The sequence below is a fragment of the Bombina bombina genome, chromosome 6 (genome assembly GCF_027579735.1).
Source record: "Bombina bombina isolate aBomBom1 chromosome 6, aBomBom1.pri, whole genome shotgun sequence".
NCBI classification, from domain to species: domain Eukaryota; kingdom Metazoa; phylum Chordata; class Amphibia; order Anura; family Bombinatoridae; genus Bombina; species Bombina bombina.
In genome coordinates this window covers 564,459,865-564,483,096 of record NC_069504.1, presented here as the reverse complement: position 1 = coordinate 564,483,096, position 23,232 = coordinate 564,459,865, and the positions used below count along the sequence as shown (strand labels likewise).

The following is a 23,232-nucleotide window of genomic DNA, read 5'->3' as shown; positions in this document are numbered from 1 at the left end:
TTTACATGGCAAATTTGCGCATTAATGTTGGTGTGTTACACAATATATTTTTACTTTAATTGTGTTATCATAATAACCCTATTTAACACATTCAAATTGTTAATACAATTTTTGTTCTTTGTGGGGCAAGTTTGCATTCTATATATGTATCTAGCCAAAGATAGACCTGCAAGAATCAGAAAGTACTCCATAAGAAAAAGATGAATACATGACACAAGCTCAAAGACATAATAATTTCTAATGCTGTTCCCCACAGTACCTATGGAGAACTATAAAATGCGTATTTGTAGGAGAAATTTTGCATTCACTAAGGCGCAAAAAAAATGATTAATTGGTAACTGGGCGTAATGCTAAGGCGGACTCTAGGAAATGCGACTAAAACTAGCAAATGTAACCCTTTTTTAAGTGCACCGGTGCGCCTTGGCAAACTCAAACAAAATGAGAGGGATGTATATTCAGACTTGCCGAATCCTGCTCTATGTCCCTTCTCTAGTGCAGGAAGCCAGATGTTTTCTACAATTGAAGATATACGTCTTTAGAATAGCACTGCTGTTCATCAGCTGTGAACCAGAAATTTCTACATAGGCTATTTCAGCATGCTGTATATTTTGTGTCTTTTTAAATGTAACTAAATGACTAGAACAGGGAGGAGCAGTAGATGTTGCACATTTGACACTGTACCACATAACAAAATTGCTCACAAAATGTAATGCATTGGAGTAGATGCTAAGATTAAGTGCTGGCTTTAGGATATAAGGCATTGAGTTTCAATTAATGGATTACATTCAAATGAGGGGTCAGTTACTAATGGTGTTCCCCAAGGGTCATTTCTTGGGCTTGTTTTGTTTAACATGTTCATAACTCATATTGGAAGTGGTCTTCAGGGGATGGTTTGTTTGTTTACTGATGATACAAAAAATTGTAACAGAGTTGATGTTCCAGTGGGACTGGGCAAATAAATGGGATCTGAAATTTATTATTGCCAAGAGCAAAATTATAGATATAGGATTCAAAAACCCAAAGGCCAATTATAGTCTCAATGGTACATTACTGACTGTAACTAAAGAGAAAGGGGACTTGGGAATGATTATTTCAGATGATTTAAAATTTGGTACTCAATGAAACAGTGCAACCGGTAAGGCTAGTCGAATTTTCGGTTGCATTGGGAGAGGTATTGGTAGCAGAAATAGCAAGGCTCTTATGCCACTTTACAGATTACTAGTTGGGCCACATCTGGAATACTGTGTTCAGTTCTGGAGACTGAAAGATAAAAATAACCTAGAAGCTGTCCAAAAGAGGGCTACTAAAATGGTACATTGGTCTAAAATATAAAATGTACAAAGAAAGACTCTCTGTGAAGTAAATATGTATAGTTTAGAGGGGAGAAGGGAAAGAGGCGACATGATATAAACTTTCAAATATATGAAGGGACTTAATAAAGTGGAAGCTGAAAGCATTTCCCACAAAAAAACAAACGCCAAAGAAGGGGTGACACTCTTAAATAAGAGGGTATTAGATTCAGGAGAAATGTGAGGAAGCACGGAAAGGGTGGTGGATTCATCTTCAAATTGAGGTGGTAAACACAGACTGTAAAGGAATTAAAAAAATGCCTGGGACATGCATAAGAATATCCTAAGAAAAAAGTAACATGTAATATGGGTATACTTGATGGTCCTTTTTGGTTCTTATCTAACGTCAAATTCTTTGTTTCTAAATTATCAATATTTCCTCATCTGACCCAGCACCCTTGTAATCTGATGGCTTTAAAAGAATAGTAAAGTCCAAATTAAACTTTCATGATTCAGATAGGGCATGTGATTTTAAACTACTTTCTAATTTACTTTTATCATCAAATGTGCTTTGTTCTCTTCGTATTCTTATTTGAAAATTAACTGAGGTAGGCTCATATGCTAATTTTTAAGCCCTTGAAGGGCCGCCTCTTATCTAAATGCATTTGACAGCTTTTCACAGCTTGAGGGCGTTAGGTTCATGTATTTAATATAAATAACATTGTGCTCACGCACATGGATTTATTTAAGAGTCGGCACTTATTGCCTGAAATGCAAGTCTGCCTGAGATAAGGAGGCAGTCAGCAGCAACTTAGATACAAGGTAATTGCAGAGGTAAAAAGTATATTTCTAAAACAATGTTGGTTATGCAAAACTGGGGAATGGTAAATAAAGGGATTATGTTTTTTTTTTGTTTTTTTTTTATAAACAATGACATTTTTTTATGTTTACTATCCCTTTAAAGCATAACTCTCAGGTTCTAACATAACATGTCCAATTGATGACTTCATCAAAAAATAAGATTGACTTGTTTTTACATTCCGCTTGTGTGTGTGTGTGTTTGTTTTTTGTTTTGTTTTTGTTTTTTTTTTGTTTGTTTTTTAACCCTATTGGCCAAGACTGGCTGTTAACAAACCATGGATGCTACCTTTTTTTGCAGGCCATCTAATTCAAAGTCCTGTTCTTTCATCTGTCTTTAGAGTCCTTTCATCTGATGGCTTGATGACTAAGCATTTGTCTTTATGGGATTTATTTCCTAGTCAAGTGAGCTATAATTTCTACTTCTGAGCCATTATGGCAAGGCAAGCATCCCTCAAGTATCTCACAATGAAGGCAGTAATTTATTTTGACTGTTACATTAGCCAACCAAGTAGCTGAGTTACAGGCTCTATCCTGATGTTCATTTTATTTGGTTTTAGATGTCTCTGAAGATGTCAGTAATACGCCTTGGCTGTGATTAGATGGTGTCACTTTTATTTTGAGTGAATGGACACTGATATAGTTCTAGTAATTCCACAGGTACATTGTAAAGGCTGAATATTGCCGAATGAACATATTTCTGAAAGGCCATGGGGCCTATCTATCAAGCTCCGTATGGAGCTTGACGGCCCGTGTTTCTGGCGAGTCTGAAGACTCGCCAGAAACAGCAGTTATGAAGCAGCGGTCACAAAGACTGCTGATCCATAACCTGTCCGCCCGCTCTGAGCAGGCGGACAGACAACGCCGGAAATCAACCCGATCGAGTACGATCGGGTTGATTGACATCTCCCTGCTGGCGGCCGATTGGTCGCAAGTCTGCAGGGGGCGGCGTTGCACCAGCAGCTCTTGTGAGTTGCTGGTGCAATGCTGAATACGGAGAGCGTATTGCTCTCCGCATTCAGCGAGGTCTTGCGGACCTGATCTACACTGTCGGATCAGGTCCGCAAGACCTTTGTTAAATAGGGGCCCATGAATTGTTATTTGCACAACACTGACACTAAAGGAATATGAAGAAGTTGTCAATGAATAGGGTCAAGTGGACAGGTTGTGAGATGAGCAGAATATAGAGCATGAAGACTTTTTCCTCTGTTACAGGAGAAAACATAGCAGAGTGTTGTTAAACTTGCATGATTCAGATAGAGCATGTAATTTTAAGACACTTTTAGATTTACTTCTATTTCCAAGTGTGCTTTATTCCCTTGGTATCCCTTGTTGATAAGAATATGCACATATCCTACACTAGTGGGAGCTGCTGCTAATTGGTGCCTGCACAAATTTTGTCTTTTGTGATTGGCTAAATAGATGTGTTCATCTTGCTGACAGTAGTGCAGTGCAGTTCCTTCAGCACAGGATACCAAGAGAACAAAGCAAATTTTCATAATGGAAGTAAATTTTAAAGTTGTTTAAAAATTGTATGTTCTATCCAAATCATGAAAGAAAATGTAGGGGTTTCCTGTCCCTTTAATATAAAGTTTGGACAGGAGGGCTGGGTTTGAGGGTTGTGAGGGAGAGATGCATTTTCTAATTGTTATTTATTGAATATTGTGGTTGGACTTTACCATATAAAGCTGCCAAAATATGTCACAATAAAAACAGCCTAATTATATGATTAAGGGATTTTTTCATTCCTGTTATATGTCCTCAGTAGAATAAGCCCATTGCCACAAAAGGAGGGGAAAAAAAGAAAGGAAATGAAGTTCATCTGATGGTAGATATGAAATTTCCTGTCCAGACTTTCATGCAGGTGCCCAAAATCTGATGGATTTTGCTTAAATTCCTTTCTAAATAGTTTATTTGCAATGTGCAATTCTGTAGATTTTCTATTTTTTTTTAAGTTAGTGTACTTTAGGTTGCTAAGTGCCAAACAGCTGTGACTTCTTTCCAAACTTGTGCATAGGGCATTTTTAAGCTTTAACTTTCCTGTAGCTGTATTCTTAAATTTGCTTTGTTTTATATCACATCACTTTTTGTGGTATTTGCACTATTTGAGAAGAACTTTATAAGTAACAAGTAGTACAACCAAGAGATAGAAAGGATATAACAATCTTGTAATTCTGATTCCTATTGATTCAATGTTCATCCAGAATATTTTCCTGTGGGATGTCATTATAACTTGGATGTTAAAGGCTGCTTCCTGTACTGGAAAAGAGAGAGAATGTTTAGCAGCTTGAGTATGAAAACATTGTGTATGAAATCTGTGGGGAGAAAACTTCAATCCCACAGGAATTTAGTGTCAAGCCTGTTTGTATACTGGAAGCTAGCAGGAGCTATGCACCTGGGGAAGCTGCAAATAAATGATGGTATCCCACAGCAATATTAAATTATGGATGTAAATAATAGTCGTTCTAGTGCATCATTTTGCAGTTTTCACAAAAGGAAATGAGATCTTACATTTTCACCACCTGTCTATCTGTAGTTCTAGAATATTGTCTGTCCCCAAATGTTTCTAATGCACGTGCATTTGACAGTTTAAAATTACAACGTGTAATCCGGAATATAACTTTTTTTTTCTAGTCATAAATTGTATGTAACTGGAAAGTGTTTTCTCTTTGTAAAAAAATGTACACTTTTATTAATCACCATGATTCTATTTTCCTGATTACACAATGCTTTTTTCTTTAACAGCCACACAAATGGGATGGGGTAATTCTCTCTCTCTCTCTCTCTGGAGTGTTTTATTTAAAAAAACAACAACTTTATTTGTACTTAAAGGAAATTTTTTGCTTTTGTGACAAGTGTGTAGAGATACTTATATTTAACTACAATATTAGTCTTGCAAAGGGATCAATTATAGCACACTGTCTTTTCTTTGTACTCCTACACAAGGGAAAGCGTTAATAACATCATAAAGTAGATTTACACACAAGTAGACTCCAAAAGCAAATAACCTTACCACCTCTTGAAGACCTGATGTAGTTAATCAATTACTTTGTTTTTTTTTTGTTTTTTTTTTAAATATATATACTTAATGCTGAATTAGGCTATAAAACCCCAGGACTGATTTATTGTTAAGTCAGTCTTTAATTAACGTTGAATCTAGGAGAATAGCAATTGTAAGTAGCCTTTATTATTGAATTTGAACAATGAGCTCTCTTGGGTGCTGGGCAATTTGTAGGATGATTTACATGGAAACAAGTTTTGCTTTTCTAAGGAACCTACTCTTCATCATGTAGTTTTCAGTGCTGGTTATGTGCACTCTCCAGATAGGATCTTTTAATGCCACATAGTTTCTCTGATTTACTGACTATCGTTACAACAGTCACTATAAATTAGAAACTTAGAGCAGAGGGAGGGAATGGGGGGGGGGGGGGGGGGGGGACTAATTTAAGCTTTGCTGGGATACTTTGTGTTTTCTTGCAATGTGTCATCACTTGTCCACTACATGGCATTTTTATGAAGTGACCATAATGAAAGTCAGATTAAATGCACAGGGTATATACATTTAATCAGCAGCCGTCAGAGTCAGTATTGCTGGAGGAGTTGTAAAAAGCCCCCAGTGAATGCAAATGTATTGCAGAAGAATTTGGGTTTGGTTGGATGGATATCTGCAGACTGGTACTACCTGACACAGAACACTTAAAACTTTCAAAAATGAGTTATTTAAGTGTAAGGCTTTGCTTGTAAACCCAGCAGCTGGTGATTTTCAATACTTGAAACTATTCCAGAACATTAGAAGAAGATTTTTTTTACACGTTTGAGTAAATAGTTATAAACTCACTTTAAATTGTATTAATCATCTGGTTTTGGAATAGTTTGTTTTTTTGCTTTGTTAAAACAAACAAATTGAAGACTAAATTATTAAAGGTACATTGTACATTTGTCTGTCATGCATATAAAAATACAGCAATTTATAGATATTTATAAATTCCTTGCCTTTAACAGCTGCTTAAACAGGCTTGAAAACCATTAGTGAAAGTATGTTCCATATCTAGGCTTTGCTCATTGGCTGATAGGAACAACCTCCACAGCTGTACTAGGACTAGATTTCCCAAACCTGAGAAACACAAATGTTTTTTTTTTTTGCTTTTTTTTTTCTTTAACCCCAAACACTAATTTGTATCCCATTTTAACAGCCTCTTTCTTATATGTAGGGCAAATAAATACATAAATAACTGCAAATTAGTTTTATGCATTTTAGTCATGAGTAAATATTTACTTTTCTAGTGTTTTTTTCTTTTTCTTTTCTTCAATCAAGGACTGCACTCGCTGGATTTAGATAAAATATTAGTTATTTAATATGTGGTTATATATAGAGAGATATAGAGAGAGAGATAGGTGTATATAATATACACCTGAAAACCCCTCACTAAGTACCTAGTTCTTTTCTACCTCATAGTGCAAAATGTACAGCCACACAATGTCTTTTAACTGCTTTGTTTGACTGTGCTGTGTAGATTTTAACAGTTTTGCTAAGAGTGGCTAAAGCTATGAGAAGGGACCTAATTCTGGATGAGACCACGCATCCTTGCTCTAGAAGAGAGGGGATAAGGCCATATGTACTGTATATGGGTTAAACATGTGGCTGAAGTCAGCTAGGTCACAGTAGTGTACAAGTTCTCTGGAGCTAAACACATCTAGTGAGCCAATGACAAGAGATATGTGTGTAGCCACCAATCACTAGTAGGGCATTCCTGCACATGAGCCTAGCTAAGTATGGATTTTAACAAAGGATACAAAGAAAACAAAGAACTTGAAAATATAAATCAATTGAAAAGTCTCTTTAAAGGGACAGTATACACCAACTTTCATTTAACTGCATGAGGGTCCATTTATTTAGCAGCGGATGCTGCTTCGGAGCCCAATTGTTTCAAGTCCACTTGAAACAGAAGTTAAGAAGCAGCAGTCATAAGACCACTACTCCTTAAAGGGACAGTATACACCAATTTTCATATAACTGCATGTAATAGACACTACTATAAAGAAGAATATGCACAGATACTGATCTAAAAAATCAATTCTAAAACCTTTTAAAAACTTAATTAGAAGCTCAAAATTTAGCTCTGTTGAAAAAGGCTAGCTGGAACACCCACCGAAAGTGGTTCTATAGCAAAAAAGCAGACAGTCTTCACCCCCCCCTTCCTCTACATATGAAAAGACTCTTTACACAAACTAGAGCAAGCTGGAGTAGGTATACATCAGTATACTTCAAAACTTTGGGGCTTGGTTATGAGTCTGAAAATCAACACAAAAAAAAAAGCTGTATAGGATATATAAATGATTATCTACAAAACCTTTATGCAAAGAAAAATCTAGTGTATAATGTCCCTTTAAATGTAATGCTCTATTTGAACCATGAATGTTTAATTTTGTCTTTGAGAAAAAAAACAAAACTCTTTTGAAAGGGGTTAAAGACAATCATGGTTGAAATTTTTCCCTTTCAGATAAAGATAGGTGCCGATGAGCGAGTTAGGAGCACACATCTGTACATAAGCTCCAGTCACATCTTCATCTGAAATGCTCTAACAAAATGTAATATCTTTTATTTGTATCATAATCCCTTACACACCAAGTAGGTTTACTTAATCATTCTTGTTTTTTCTGTAATTCTTTCAGATTTTTATAAACAATGAGTGGCAAAATTCAGAGAGTGGAAAAGTTTTCCCAGTATATAATCCTTCAACAGGAGAGCAAATTTGCGAAGTCCAGGAAGCTGAAAAGGTAATTACTGAAAATGTAACACACTGGTTCTTCAATGTATGTGGCTTCTAGAAAAAAAGATTGCTGAACTGATTTGAACACAAAATCATGACTAGTGTAGTGAACAGCTTTCCAGTGGTTTGAAAATGACAATACTTCTGCAGGAGTTGTGTTGAATGGTCCAGATATTAAGGAACATCTTCACTTTGGGGCAGGTTACAAGTTGTTACGAGCAAGCAAAAAAGGGTTTATCACTGCAGTTTGCGCATGTCGGGTTTACTGCTCGTATTACAAGTTAAAAGTGAATGCTTGAACACAATCACTATTTGTGCTAGAATGATTAAAGCGTCCTCAGAGCTCTAGGTAAATGTTTTGCAAAACAAAAAAAAAATTACATCTAAAAATACATTACTAAGTACAGTTATACTCATAATTATAAAAAAAAAACTGCACAAAAAGTTAAGTGCTCATAGATATATATACACAAAATACATATGTATGTATATTATGTGTGTGTGTATATATATATATATAAATATTATATATATGATATATATAAATATAGCATAGTATATATGTGTGTGTGTGTGTGTGGGTATATATATAAGTATATATATATATATGGTGTGTGTGTGTAAAAGCATTTTTATAAAGTTTTATAGATACTATACTGTATACTGTAATATTTCACATTCCAACGTTCTGCACATAGGGGAATATGTTCCAAGTATTTATAAATAGATATTCCTATATATAATTATGTATATATGCATAGAGAGTGAGAGAGATATTGTACATCAGATATATGTATAAGTATTTCATGAATAAATAGAACATATTATGCTATGTGAAAGAACATGGTGAATGTGTGAAATTCACATATTTTCAAGTGCGATAGGCACTACATGAAATAATGATCGTGTTTGCACACAAGTAGGGTGGGGTTTTTTTTTCCCACTTTTTTTGCTCCATTGACTTCTATGGGGGAAGTAGCGCTATTGCGCACACACACTATTTTTAGTTTAATAAGAAAAGAGAGACGCACTCAGCTGAGAGAGAACAAAAGCTAGAATAACCTCCATGCATGTTATGTTTCAGTTACCACTTGGGGTGCATACTCTTTTAGACACTTGCATGCCCCTTCACAGAGAAAAAATATCCTGTAGCAGGATCAGTGTGACCCTGCCCAATGACAGTCCAGCCCCAAAATACCAGGCAATTCTCTCTGAACAAGAGAAACAACAAACCCCAGACGAACATTTCAGTCTTCTGTGGGCCTCGGTCACATGTGTGCAAGGGTGAGTCCACGTCTAGTTTCCCCTTTACTATATTCAAGTTAAAACCTGAAATATGTACTAATGAGCATTGTTACTGACTCTTCATTCTATAGCTGTCAATGTGAATGGAACTAAAAGAATCCTTTACTTTCGTTACCACTAATGGTGGTGTCATCTGGTTCCAAGTACTGCAAAATAACAAATGCATATTTTTTTTTTTACTATATGATTAGGAAGTTCTCTTCTCTAGAGTATTTTTAAAAACTTTTGTTCTAATTTTATTTCTTCAATATAGGCTGATGTTGATAAAGCTGTGCAATCTGCCCGTCTGGCATTCTCTCTGGGCTCAGTCTGGAGAAGAATGGATGCTTCAGAAAGGGGACGACTCCTGGATAAATTAGCTGATCTGGTTGAGCGAGAGAGAGCAATTCTAGCTGTAAGTAGCACATGATTAGCCATAACACAATCAGGAGGTTTATCAGCTTTATGACATGCCATTAAATTTGTAGTGTAAATATTTAAACTGGACATCAGCCATGTGTACACTCTTGGCAAACAATACTGTACAAATGTTTTATAATTGTCTTCTGTATATTGGAGAAGCTGTTTGTGTCAAAACAGTTTGCTAGCAGTTACACAAAGAACCGGGGGATCCTATTTACTAGATGTGCATGTCTTAGTACTGTAGTTGTTTTAGTACTGACTTACTTTTAGAATATATATATATATATATATATCATATACACACACACACTGTGTGTGGTGTGTGTAGTGATGTTTACACTGGATGTACCATACAACTAAAAATATATATACTTGTAACAGTAACTACTTTAGTGATGTTGCTGGATTTTCATTCAGTTATTAAATCTTTCATGTTTTTAGAAAGGGCTTAGTGCACATAATGAATTTTGCAGATGTTTTGGTCTGTTTCAGATGTTTAAATGTCAGCAAAGCATGTATTGCATGACTGCCAAAATTACCGTGTGGTTGACTTCTGCAAATAGAACTTGGTAGAACTAGGAATTATGAATATAGGAATACCTACAATACAATGCAAATATTGGTTTATTTAAAAAAGGTAAATATAGTATTGCTAAACCTGTTTGGTACATCACACAATTCTGTTTTACATGCAGATATGTAATGATTGGATGTATTTAATATGCATTACCACAGTTTATCTTACCTTTGTTTCTGCATATCTGAGTATTAGATGCCTTATTTGACATCACACTTCTGTATTCAGCAGGTGTTCTTGCTTGTATCACATGATTCACTCCAGGGAGTTTTGTATATTTTGTTCATCATTTAGCTTAATAAAGTCTAGGGTTGCCCCCTTGTAAAAGCACTGAAGTAGTGTTTCATTACAGTTTTGTACAACATTGTGATAATGTAAACAAATTACCTTTTTTAACTTTTTGTAGTGTGTTGTAGTGGTGACAACACTTATTAAATAGCTGTTGTTATAGGTTCTTAGCATACATATTAGTTCAGTAAACTTGTGTATGAATGTTCAAAAATTATCTTATTAATGCAGAAGTTTCAATAAATATAGTTGGTAGCAATATTGAAGTAAAACAGCTGGCTTAGTTTCACCCAATAAAAGGAGTATTTTTACAGTGGGATTAGCACCTTGCATTTTTCTCATGAACCCTCCTTCAGCTTCAAAATCTGCCTTCATCTATCACACAGACCCTAGAGCCTGTTGTGGTTCTCTTTATAAGCAAAGTATAAATCGAGCAATTGTCACTGCATTCTAAAAGGTTGGAGTAATAAATTGGTGTTTTAGTAACATTGAAACTGTTTATATTTCAGTGTTTTGTAGTCTAGCAGGAAAAAAAGTGTGTAGACTAACTATTCATAATGTACAAACCACTATAGCACATTTCTACACATCCATATGGACACAGTGGGGATTGGGTTAGCAAGGTCCTTTTTTGCTCTGGGGACAGAGAAAGCACTGTGGGGGGAATAAACCATATACTATGCTGCCTTGCTTATCCAAAATATTACTTATTGAGTCATTATCTGTATACCTAGTAAAATAGCTTAAAATCTAAGGGGCTGTAGGAAAATAAAGTTGTGCTGTAACTAAGAGTTTTCCAACATGGGCCCCTTATGAGGCAGCAGAGTGTAGTTTTTCTGCACATTTGGTAGAGGGAGTTCCATGCTACTTTTTTGTAGATTATTTTAAAGGGCAAAAGACTGAAATAAGTTTTTGGGGAAAAAAAATATGGATGCCAGGGAGTGTGGTTCTGGCCACAAATAATACTAGGCAGTTTTGTGTGAGTAGTACTCACCTCTAACATAATAAAATGTTTTAATGATTCAGAAAAAGCCAGCAAATTATTATAAAGTTGTCTAGGAGCTATAGAGAGATCAGATGTTTAGAAAGACACAGCTCGGCATAACTAATGGCAAATACTGTATAAGATTGCAAGTTTTATGAAGGGACAGCTGGCAAAAGGCCTATATGAAAGGGTTGCACCTGAGAATCTAGCGGTGCACATTGTTTACTTATTGTCATAAAAAGTTTAGCCTTGTTCATTTGACCATTATTCTATCTGTTTCATTGGGATATAATCTTGTATTGAGTCACGCTATCGAATCACAAAGGGAAAATGATGGGGTTAGATTAGAGAGAAATAGAGGCAAAGCAAAGTAAAAACTAAGATAAGAGTGGCAAGGGATGTGGGAAAACAAACAGATAATTAATAATAATAATAATAATTTAAAAATAATAATAATAATGACTTTGGCAATGAAAAAGCAAATTTTAAACCAGGTGTTTGGAAACTGAATACGTGTGAGATGCAAGAAGACAGAGATCTAGGACATGCTATTTCTGGTTTATTAATATTTATAAAAAATAAATGTATTGTTCAAGAACAGATTTTAAATAATTCCCCCATGAAGAATTGATGAAGACATTCAAGTAACAATGTGCTGGTAATAACGGTCTTGCAAAAAGAAAGGACTAATTTGTGGATCCTTCACAGAAGGATATGAAATAAACAACCAACCATTTATGAGTGTCTGCCTTGGATACCTCTATTTGAAGAGCGCTCCGTGTCAGCTTGACATGCATTGTGTAATGTTCTGCATATGACAAACACTCTCCATGAAACGTGGTTTTGTACTTGCAAAATGTTAATACTTATTTTATTTATTTTAGACCCTTGAGTCACTGACAGTGGCAAACCATTTTTACAGTCCTTTTATGTGGATCTCCAGGGAGTTATAAAAACCTTAAGATATTATGCTGGATATGCAGACAAGAACATGGGATGACCATCCCCAGCAGGTATGTGACAATGTTCGTGAGTTTTTTTTTTGTTTTTTTACACTAGTATCAACACGTTTCTTTAGTGAACAACATGCATTTGCCACCTTTTCTCCCCTGTCGATAAACTCTACTGGGATTATTATAAAGCTCCATCAATACTGCCACTCCAGTTTTAATCCCACCTACATTTTACACCAGTTTAAAAAAATGCTCACGTTAGTACAAATAACGGCTTGTACATTGGTTTTTTATTATCGTATTGAGCTCATTGGGCTTTATTAATGTAACACAATGAGAAAAAGAAAAACAAAATCTCTTTTCTTCTTTGCAGTATATTTGATAACTTGAATCACTTAACACATTTCAACATCGAAGAAAAATAGAAAGGTTGATGGGCTCTTTGCACATGGAAGTACAGTGTGGTTCAATTTGCCCTTAGAAGATTATATTTGAGATCCTAAATTGATACCTGATCCACCTAAGAAAATTCTGACACAGTGGTTGAATTTAATGAATTAAAGGGACATCAAACCCAATGGTTTTTCTTATGATTCAGACAAGGCATAACCGTTAACAAACAAAGAAACAAGAGAAGAAAAAAAAAACCTTCCAATTTAGTTCTTTTATCAAATTTGCTTAAATTTCTCATGCTATTCTTTATTGAAGAGATTTACAGAGCATTCATATGTCTGAAGCACTACATGCCAGGATAAAGGGCTGCCATCTAGTGCTCTTGTAAATGTATAAAATTGTTGAAAACTGTTGCCCTATAGTGCTGCAGACACGTGCACACTCCTGAGCTCACCTCCCTCGCTTTTCAACAAAGTATACCATGATTTTTTTTTTTTTTTAAATATAAGTAAATTGTAAAGTTGTTTAAAGGGGCCGGTAAGGTAAAAATTAAACTTCATGATTCAGACAACACAGGCAAGTTTTAAACAACTTTTAATGTAGACTTGTATTGTCTAATTTGCTTTGTTCTCTTGGTATCATTCATTCCAATTTACTTCTATTAGCAAATGTGGCTTCATCCTCTTGATATCCTTTTGCTGGAGAGCACCAATGCACTACTGGGAGCTAGCTGTTGATTGGTGGCGGCACATATATGCCTCTTGTCATTGGATCACATGATCTGTCAGCTAGCTCATAGTAGTGCATTGCTGCTCCTGACAAAGGATACCAAGAGGATGAAGCACATTTGATAATAGAAGATAAATTGGAAAGGTTGCTTCAAATTAAATGTTCTGTCAGAATCATGAAATAAAAAAATGTGGGCTTCTGTTCCTGAATGTAATGCATTTTGCAATTAAGGAGGGCTTAATAGAAAGCATTAACTTGCCACCCAATGGACATTGTTCAGTATTTTTGGGTTTTCCAAGAGTGTTAACTCTATTAAAGTATTGAAATTAAACAAATTGTGTTTTGTAATTTAAATGAATTTTCCCATATGGGGGAAAAATGCTTTGTCTACCCTAGATTTTATTAGCTAGGAAGTGTATTCTTAGCTATATGGGTGAAATGAAATTCCAACCTTAAAAAGTTGGGTTTTCATGTTCCCTTTATATTGTTAGTTTGTGTCAAGCTGCTGTAATTTTTTTTAAGATTGAATTTTATGTTGTTAAATTTTTCAATAAATGAAAAAAAAAAAACAGTCCCCCACCCCAAAAAGAAACCCCTGCATGGACATAAATCACACAAAATCCTTCTTGGGATAATTTCCCCAGAGAAGAGCTATAGATCATTGGGGAATTTTAGTGGGGCAGGTTTTTGCTTCTTCGATAGAGAGTACTGTACTTTTAAGGGGTAAAGTTGATTACTTTATGATAAACATCATAAAGACACATCCAGCACTATTTGTTATACAAATGCTTTTAGGACTTCCTTTGCATTTTTGTAACTCATAGCTAGATTCCCACATGTCTGATGTGATTAAACAAATGTTATATTGTTGTTATGGAAACAGGAATATCTATTTATGAGTTATATTCAAAGGAAAAAAAACTTTTTTAATAGAAAACAGGATGAATTACAGAAAACATTTTTTAACTTCCCCCACATAACTTAGAAGTAATGGTCTACCTGAACTGTTCATTAGTGAATGGAAAGTTATGAAGTTATCTATTGTTTGATAATTAGCCATAGTTTAACCGGCTGCAGATTAGCCCTGTTACGGATGTCGGGCCTGATCGCAATCAGGCCATTTTCATTGCTGATCAGTAAGGAACTTTGTGTATTAAACCCATAACAACGTAGATCTACATAATGCGTTGCAAAGCCCAGCGTACCATAATGCAAATCTATATTATTGGACCTTTTAGGAAGCCCAAGCAGTCCGCAGTTTGTCAAGGGACCCTACACTATGCAAAAGTAGTTTTGGTAGGGAGATGGGGGATGGGTCCCTATGCTATAATAGAAAGGGGAAATTAAAGTAGGAGGAGGGTCCTACATAATGATTGCACATAGGGGATAGGTGGGGGAGTGAAGGAGGATCCTTACACTACAGAAAAATGTAATTAAAACTAGACCGCTACCAGTACCTAAGATGGCTGCTATTGGTGGGAGGGTTGAGTAGGGATCCCTATACTGCAAAAAAAGTAATTAATAAAACAAAAAACCGAAACTGCAAACTGTCTGTCAGTGCCTAAGATGGTGGTGTGGGGGGAGAGAAGAAAGCTGTTTAGGGAGGGAAGTGGGAGATTAATCCCTACACTACAATAATATTACCGTTAATAGCTAATTAACCCCTCACTTGCTGGAAATTTCAGAATTGCGGTGCGCTGTTGTAATTAGGGCCTTCTAATTACCAAAGAACTAATGGCAAAGCTGATATTTCTGAATAAAGGTGATCCCAGAGAAGCTTTTACATGTATTTGTGTGATGATTGCAACAAGCGGTATGAAAATTTAATTTCAGTGAGAAATCCAAAGTTTGTGAAAAAGTTAACAATTTTTTTTTATTTTTTTTAGTTGATTGCATTTGGCAGCAAAATGGTGGCATGAAAATATACCAAAATGGCCTAGATCAATACCCTAGGTTGTCTACTTAGGACAAGTCTATTCCAGAATTTGGTATCGTTAAAAAAGAGAGAATAATACTTTATTTCCCATTCCCCAGTTTTACATAACCAACATGGTTTATTAATTCACTTTTTACCGCTGATTACCTTGTAGTCTAAGCTTCTGCAGACTGCCCCTTATTTCAGTTCTTTTGACAGTATTGCATTTTAGCCTATCAGTGCTGACTCATAAATAATGCCATGGGAATGAGCACAATGTTATTTATATGGCACATCAATTGGGGATAGTCTAGCTTTGAAAAACTGTAAAAATTGCACTGAGATAGAAGGCTTAGAAATTAGCATATTGAGCTTACCTAGGTATAGCTTTCAACAAACATCAAGCAAATTAGGTACATTTAAAAAAGAAAACAAAAAAAGAACAAGGCTCCATTTCTGTTTAAATGGGGTGATGTGCAAAAACAATCTAAAAATTCTCAGGTAATTTGATCAAGGTTTTTCCTCTGAAACTCCCGGTAGCAAAGGGGTTAAATCATTTGAAAAAGGGCCCTAATTCTTAACTTGTACCATTCCGTTTTTTACGGGACCACAATCCATTAAGGAGGTCATTTTTCACTTATTCGAATTCATCAGCTAAATGAACATGGATAAACCCCAGACATCACTTTCCAATTATTTACTAGTACTACTATTGCTTTAGAATTCAACATTGGTGATGCCATGCGCAAGCATATTGATGTATTAACCTGCCATTCTTATGTACAACTTGCCAAACTAGTAGAAATGCAACCTGCACTATTTAATTTTAGGTTACAAAATAGTAATCACACTTTACACTATGGACCCATATTAGCCACTATTTGCCTTGAACCACATATCGATCAAAAACCCTTAAAGGGGGGATATGAAACCCAATTTTTTCCGTTTTTATGATTCAGATAGCGTATTCCACTTTTAAGCAACTTTCTTTACTCCTATTATCAATTTTATTTGTTCTCTTTGATCTTTATTTGAACTAGCAGGAATATAAGAAGAAAAAATTATAATAGGAGTAAATAGAAAGTTGCTGATCATAAAAAGAAAAAATAAATGTGTTCAGTAATGCCTTTAAGAATTCTCACACTAGATTGTTATAGTAAGGGGTCGATTTATAAAGGGCTTCGCAAAGTCTTTCGACCCGCCACAACTGCAGGTTCTCACAAGAGGAGCCTGCAGTACGTATTTAACAAGCAGTGGTCATCAGACTGGCTACTTTCCTAACCTTTTTATAAGGTGGCAAATTTCAATTTTCCCCGGTCTCGTCCGAACAGGGAGATTGACAGCTCATGCCCGTGCATAATTGGTTGTGTGCCGGCAAGGGGTCGGGATTTGCACCGCAACTGCACTATAGCACTCGTGTGCAATGCTGAATTCCACCAGGAGAATTTAGCCTGCCAGAGGCACACTGCGATGGACAGGGGTGCGTATATGCACCCCTGTCAGCAGCAGCTTGATAAATCGAGCGCCAAAATATTGACTTCCTTGATTAAATAATTTGTTTGAATATCAGCAGTAAGAACTATTCCTTCTGACTCAAACACATACACACATATATATGTTTTATTTTTTAAATGTAATTTACTGTGAATTTTCTCTTATGTTTGAAAGCCAAATTATATTATTAAAAGTTGAGGGTAAAATCTTAGCTCTCTGCTGTTACAGAACTTTACAATTATGCTGTGAATTATTTTGTTATACCCTTGTGACTACAAGAGAAAACAGGTGCAGCTTTGTTTGTCTAGAATTATGTTCCAGTGGGATCGTCATTTAAACCATAACAATGATCTCAATCAATGGTCACTTTTATTTAGTCCCCATATTGTGAGAATTTATGAAGCACAACTGCTTCTTTTTCCCACTAAACATATGTAAAACACCAGGGTTTTTCACCAGCTGGTATGTCTAAAATTGATATTAAGCATACTGCAACTCCCTGCTCACCATACTTAATGGAGAAAATGTGTTAACAGTATACAGCAGTAGTGTGCTTAAGAATTTTGTTACGCTTCACAAACCAGTCTAATCTGCCATACTGCAGACAAGAAGAAGTTGGGCATTAAACTCAGAGATGTCCCTGAAAAATATTCATACATTTTTGTGTGTGTATTGTAGGTGGTGGTCCCTTCATAGGCTTAATACCAACCTAAACAAGCTGACAGTTCTGACTATAGTGTAACTTTCCTCTCGTGTGACTGGAGAAGTGAAACTCTACTCTCGTAATAACGTTTCTTTCTCAGGCTGGGATTAATGGACTGACAGTCTGTGAGGCTCAAAATGTGCAAGTGCTTTGGATAACAAAAGCTTCTGTACAAAATCATTTTCTTTAAGATGTGTTTCTAATGTGGATATGTCGCTAATTATTCCCTAAAAAATACAGGGAAGGTGTCAATGATTGCCTTCTTGTCAAGTGGCTTTGATTTTCAAGGGGCTTTGCCCTCACAATGTTTGTATGTATGAAAGAGCAGCTTTCATTAATCATAGCATTACAATTATTAAACCGTTTTTAAATTCACTTCCATTAACAAAACATGCACATTCTTTTTATATTACACTTTTTGAGTTACAAACTTCTGAGCATGTGCAGGACTTCACAGAATATACATATATGCATTTGTGATTGGCCGATGCCTGCCACATGATACGAGGAGGAGTGGAAATAGACATAACTTCGATATTAAGTGCTTTTGCATTGTCTTTTTATCATGCATTTGTTGATTATGGAATCTACTGTATTTACTTTCATGCTTCTCATGGAAAAAAATTAAGAAAAATGGTTTTACATAAAAACCAACATACTAATAAGTATACAATATATATAGGTCAAGAGATGGATGTGTGTGTATATTTATGTGTATAAGTATGTGTGTGTAGTGTACGTATGTGTAATATAATATATATAATATATAGTATATATATATTAGTTATAGAAATTAGTATAGAAAAACAACAAGCTTGCAACTCACTGGTCTTTTTTGTGAAATATTTTACTTGAAAAACTGTGACGTTTCGAGGACAAAGTATGAAGAAGGATACTTTGTCTCGAAACGTCACAGTTTTTCAAGTAAAATATTTCACAAAAAAGACCCAGTAGAGTGCAAGCTTGTTGTTTGTATATATATATATATATATATATATATATATATATATATATATTCTGTCTGTGTGTGTAATTTATGTATATTTATTAGGTATGTGAGGAAGGAAGAATCCGCTTGTTTCAGTCAGATATTTTTGTAGCCGGATTGATTCCTGAAATTATCCCCACTTTGCAAATCCAGATCTTAGAGTGGAAATCTGAATGCACATACTAATGTCTGTCCTGTCTATCTTCTATCTCTCTCTGGTTTTGATAACAATAAATATGTTGTCATCTTGACACTTGAAAAGTTACCCACATTGTAAGTTGGGTTAATTTGCTTGAGTACAGAAATACATACACATTTGTGTCTAACTGAAAAAAAATCAATTTTATTTGAGGAGGGTGAAACCCTTTCTCCTTTTTTAATGACTTAAACTTGCCAGGGCTTATTGTTTAACAAACTGTGGTAATCTTTTTCAGATGGGTGATTATTTTACATTTACAAGGCACGAACCTATCGGAGTTTGTGGACAGATAATTCCAGTGAGTATCTCCTCCCCGTGATTTACTATTTGTTTTTCTTTTGGAGTTGGGTTTCATTGCAGTCTCACACAACACTGAGCTTGCAGCTGTGTATTTCTACAACCAAAAAAAAAAGCTCCGTTTTGTTGACATATCTTTAGCAGCTTCACTGCATATGCTTATTTGAATAGGTTAATAAGGTTTAAGTTCTGTTTATGAGGAATGAAGTTCTCAAGCAATGGAATTCAACAAGGCTTAGGCAGAAAGAAAAATAAAGCTTTGATAATGTATACTTTTAATTCCGTTATTTATAATCTACATATGAAATACTTTATAAAAATAATAGCATTGGAGCACTTATGGGTCATATAACAAGGTACCTCAACAGCTCATCATTGGGGTATGCTTACTCTTAGCCTCCTAATCGAAATGTTGCAGGTGGCTGCATATTTTAGGGATATGTATGACCACAGTTAGTGTTCTGGCTACTGTTAATTATAGAGTTAAAACGGTCCTAACCAGAATATCTGCATTATATTGATAGAGAGTACTGCAAGAGGAGATGAGCTCATTTGTAACCAGCAATATTTTTGTGTCACTCCAATGTCACACAATTTTTTTTAAAATACGTTTTTTCTTTTTAATTTAAAGCAAAAGCATAAAATAATGTGGTGTTGTATAGTGAAGAATAAAATGTTTAGGTTGAGCAACATTCTTATGTGGTAACTGATCTTTGTATAGCACTTTGCTGCTAAATTCATATATTGCAATGCACATGTATCATCTTGCTATATATTATTTTGTATATTGCTTAGAGAAGAAATTAGAGACCTAACTGTTTAATGGGTTTGATAGCTAATCTAACTTTCTGTAAGAGTTACAAGGGTTAATCACAAGCGTTATATTATAACTATGCACGTACATCCCAGTTATTAAGTATTCTGGCCTAGAATTAATATAATCGTTAGAAATAGCTAGTCCCGCCACAAGTCACACACACAAGTTGGGAGATGTTATTTGTACCTAATAGATTCTTTATTATGGACCTTACTATTTAGACAAGGGGTTATGCACTTTCAAAGCTTGATTTGAAACTTGGCAAAGCATGTGGATGGTTTAGAGGTACTTGACCCAGGCAGTATTTAACAGGGGCAGCACATACAGGCATATTCAGAGAAAAAAAGAAAAGTACTTCTCTTCCTGCGTCCGTTCAAAATAGCGCACAAGTGGAGGGGCAGGAATTTCTGCAAAGGACCAGGACGTAAATTTTCAGACTCTGTGGGCCAAGAGACAAAATCAAGACTTGTATGTGGATACTTCTATAGTCGGAGAGAAAACAGGTTTCCATTTTTTTTTTTTTTTGGACAAAGTTAAAACGCATGACAAACTAATGAGCAAAACTTACGTAGGTTGCAGCCTCCTCCCTTTTATTTACTTTATTTATTTTTTACATTTTTATTTTTGTGTAGAATTTTTGCTGTGATGAGGTTCTGCTGTAATTTCTTTTACACGTTTGTGACAGTTGGATCCTAAGTTGGGAAATATTGTGTTAAATATTTTGTTGTGGTAAGCTGAGTAGCAGTGCAAAGCAATACAACAAAGACCTATGTAGTGCTATAACTTGTGCCGTTTGTAGCTCTAAAGCAGCTATAGTGAATATAACAAACGAGGCTATGCTCCAATTAAATGTTCACAATCTTTAATATTAAAAGAATCATAAATTATCAAACATATTTAAAAAGTGCATTTGCAAGAGTGCACAATGTATGGAAGATCCCATCATGCTGCAGGTTTTACATGTATACATTCATACCTCATGAGAAGGGTATGTAGAACTCACCAAAGAATCCAAGCTTTTGCTGTGAAAGGTATAAAAAGGTTTTTAGCTGTCGTCTTCTCTAGTTTCTGCTCAATCCTGATTATTTACTATATTTTTTAAATGCTATATGACCCTGTCATATTTTTCTTCAGGCATTGGTGCCCATTACCATGGAATAATGATGTACTCAAACCGAGAGCCTCTAGTTTTCTTAGACACAGAATAGCAGACATGCAAAAAATATATTCACAACAATAAATTCCTTTGGGATTTTTATAGGGAGTTTCTGAGGGCCTATAGGCAATATAAAAACAAAAATCATGCAGCTGAGTATTATTGTCTGATATATTAAATTGCATGCTTTCTTTTCCTAAGATGTGGTGATCCACGGGATCCTCAATTACTAGTGGGAATATCACTCCTGGCCAGCAGGAGGGGGCAAAGCTGCTATATATGTCACTTCCCTTACCCATAATCCCCAGTCATTCTCTTTGTCTGCGGTGCAGGTGGAGGTGAAGTTTTGGTTTCTGATCTACACTCAAGATTTTTTTATTTTGAAAGCAGAGTAGGTTTGCTCTGGTCTTTCTATAGGGTCTAGCCTTAGCCCATGTCAGTCTCTTCAGTAGGGCAGGTGGTGGCTTTTGAGCAATTGGGAACTTGTCGGGTACAATCCTCAACTGCGTTTTTCCCAAAGCATTTTGCTACCCTATTTAGATAGCCTGAGTAGGTTTACTCAGTCTTTCTGTATTTCCACAGGTCCATGTGAGGGATGGCATTCTCTCAAACTAGGTTGAGCTGTTCTACTGTCGGACAGATAAATGTTAAGTAAGTGCCAGTTTTATTTTTTCTGTGTAAACAGGAAAAAATTGGCACTTATGTAGCTGAATCGCTGCAGGGGAACATTTTTTATTATTATTCCTGTCAGGGTGAAGCTTTTTATGGCAGTTTTTGCAGGCACTGTTAGTGTGAGGAGATTATTTATTTTATTGATGGTTTTTAGTAACGGATTATGTACTTTTATTGGGGGTTTTATTGTTTGTTTTTTAAGCCGGAGTTTCAGAAAGTTGTTAAAAAAAAAAAGGGCTTTTTGTCAGCTGTAGGACCGCCCCTTTTAGTGGATGTTCTGATTCTTTGATGTCAGAGCTTTTTTTTGGCGCTTTTCTTCACTTCTGTAGAGTGAGGTGCACCATATTTCAGATGTCTCTGCTTTTTAGAAGGCTTCTTGCTGTTTTTTTGCTTCTCTGGAATCCGGATTGTAAGCGGGATCATTTTTTCCTCAGTTTGCTGCAGGTTGCAGGACAGGTAGGGCACCTCAGTAATTCGGCTGAGGTGTAGAGTGTTGCCTGGGGTATTTTTTTCTTGATTTGCTAAATTTATAAAGGAACATTTTATTTATGAACATTTTTTTGTTCTGTATTATATCCTTTGTTAAAAGATTTTAAAAATCTTCATGCTTAATTTTTTTGTATTATGGTCAAAAAGGCTGTGCAAGATGTTACCTGTAGCTTATGTTTTGATGCCCAGGTGGGACCCCCAGTAACTTTTTGTTCATGTATTAAAAGAACTTTAGCTTCTAGAAATAGACCTTTTTGACCCTGAGCCATTATTAGCTAAGGCGGAAGCTGTTTAGGAGCCTCCTGTTTCAGATGTGGCGCAGCTGTCTCCTCAAGCAGTCCCAATCCTATTCATCTGCACATGCAGTGGCCTGCGTTTTCCCTCATACTCTGTCTGGGGTTACTTTGCAAGATATTGCTTCCCTCTGCGGTATCTGAGTGCGGTTGTCTAAAATTTCCTTTTGCGTTTTCCCTGCAGCATAGAAAAGCCACAGAAACGGTAACTAAGGTTTCTGATCCTGAAGTGGCTAATCAAAGTATTTCTCTCAAGAAGTCTGAGATGAAGATTCTTTGGGTGCATCTGAGGGTGAGATCTCGGATTCAGGCAGTATAATTCCTTTCTGCTGATGCTGAAGTTATGTCCTTCAGATTTAAGCTGGAACACTCTGCTTGTTACTTAAGGAGTAGTGATGTCGCAAATATAAAATTTGTCCGTTCGCGATACGGGCGAAACCGCCATTAGACTTCAATAGGCAGGCGAATTTTAAAACCCACAGGGACTCTTTCTGGGCCACAATAGTGATGGGAAAAGTTGTTTCAACGGGACTAACACCTGGACTGTGGCATGCCGGAGGGGATCCATGGCAAATACTCCATGGAAAATTACATAGTTGATGCAGAGCTCTGGTTTTAATCCATAAAGGGCATAAAATCACCTAACATTCCTAAATTGT

At 35.7% G+C, this 23,232-nt stretch overlaps 1 protein-coding gene across 1 annotated transcript in view; it reads left to right on the top strand.

The window, feature by feature from the left end:
- Positions 1-23,232, top strand: part of ALDH1A2 (aldehyde dehydrogenase 1 family member A2) — a 104,797-nt gene that overhangs the window by 16,783 nt on the left and 64,782 nt on the right. Inside the window, 6 exon segments of the mRNA XM_053717523.1 lie at positions 7,821-7,925; positions 9,477-9,617; positions 12,360-12,372; positions 12,375-12,461; positions 12,464-12,492; positions 19,085-19,147. Of these exon segments, the coding sequence (XP_053573498.1) occupies positions 7,821-7,925; positions 9,477-9,617; positions 12,360-12,372; positions 12,375-12,461; positions 12,464-12,492; positions 19,085-19,147 (438 nt within the window).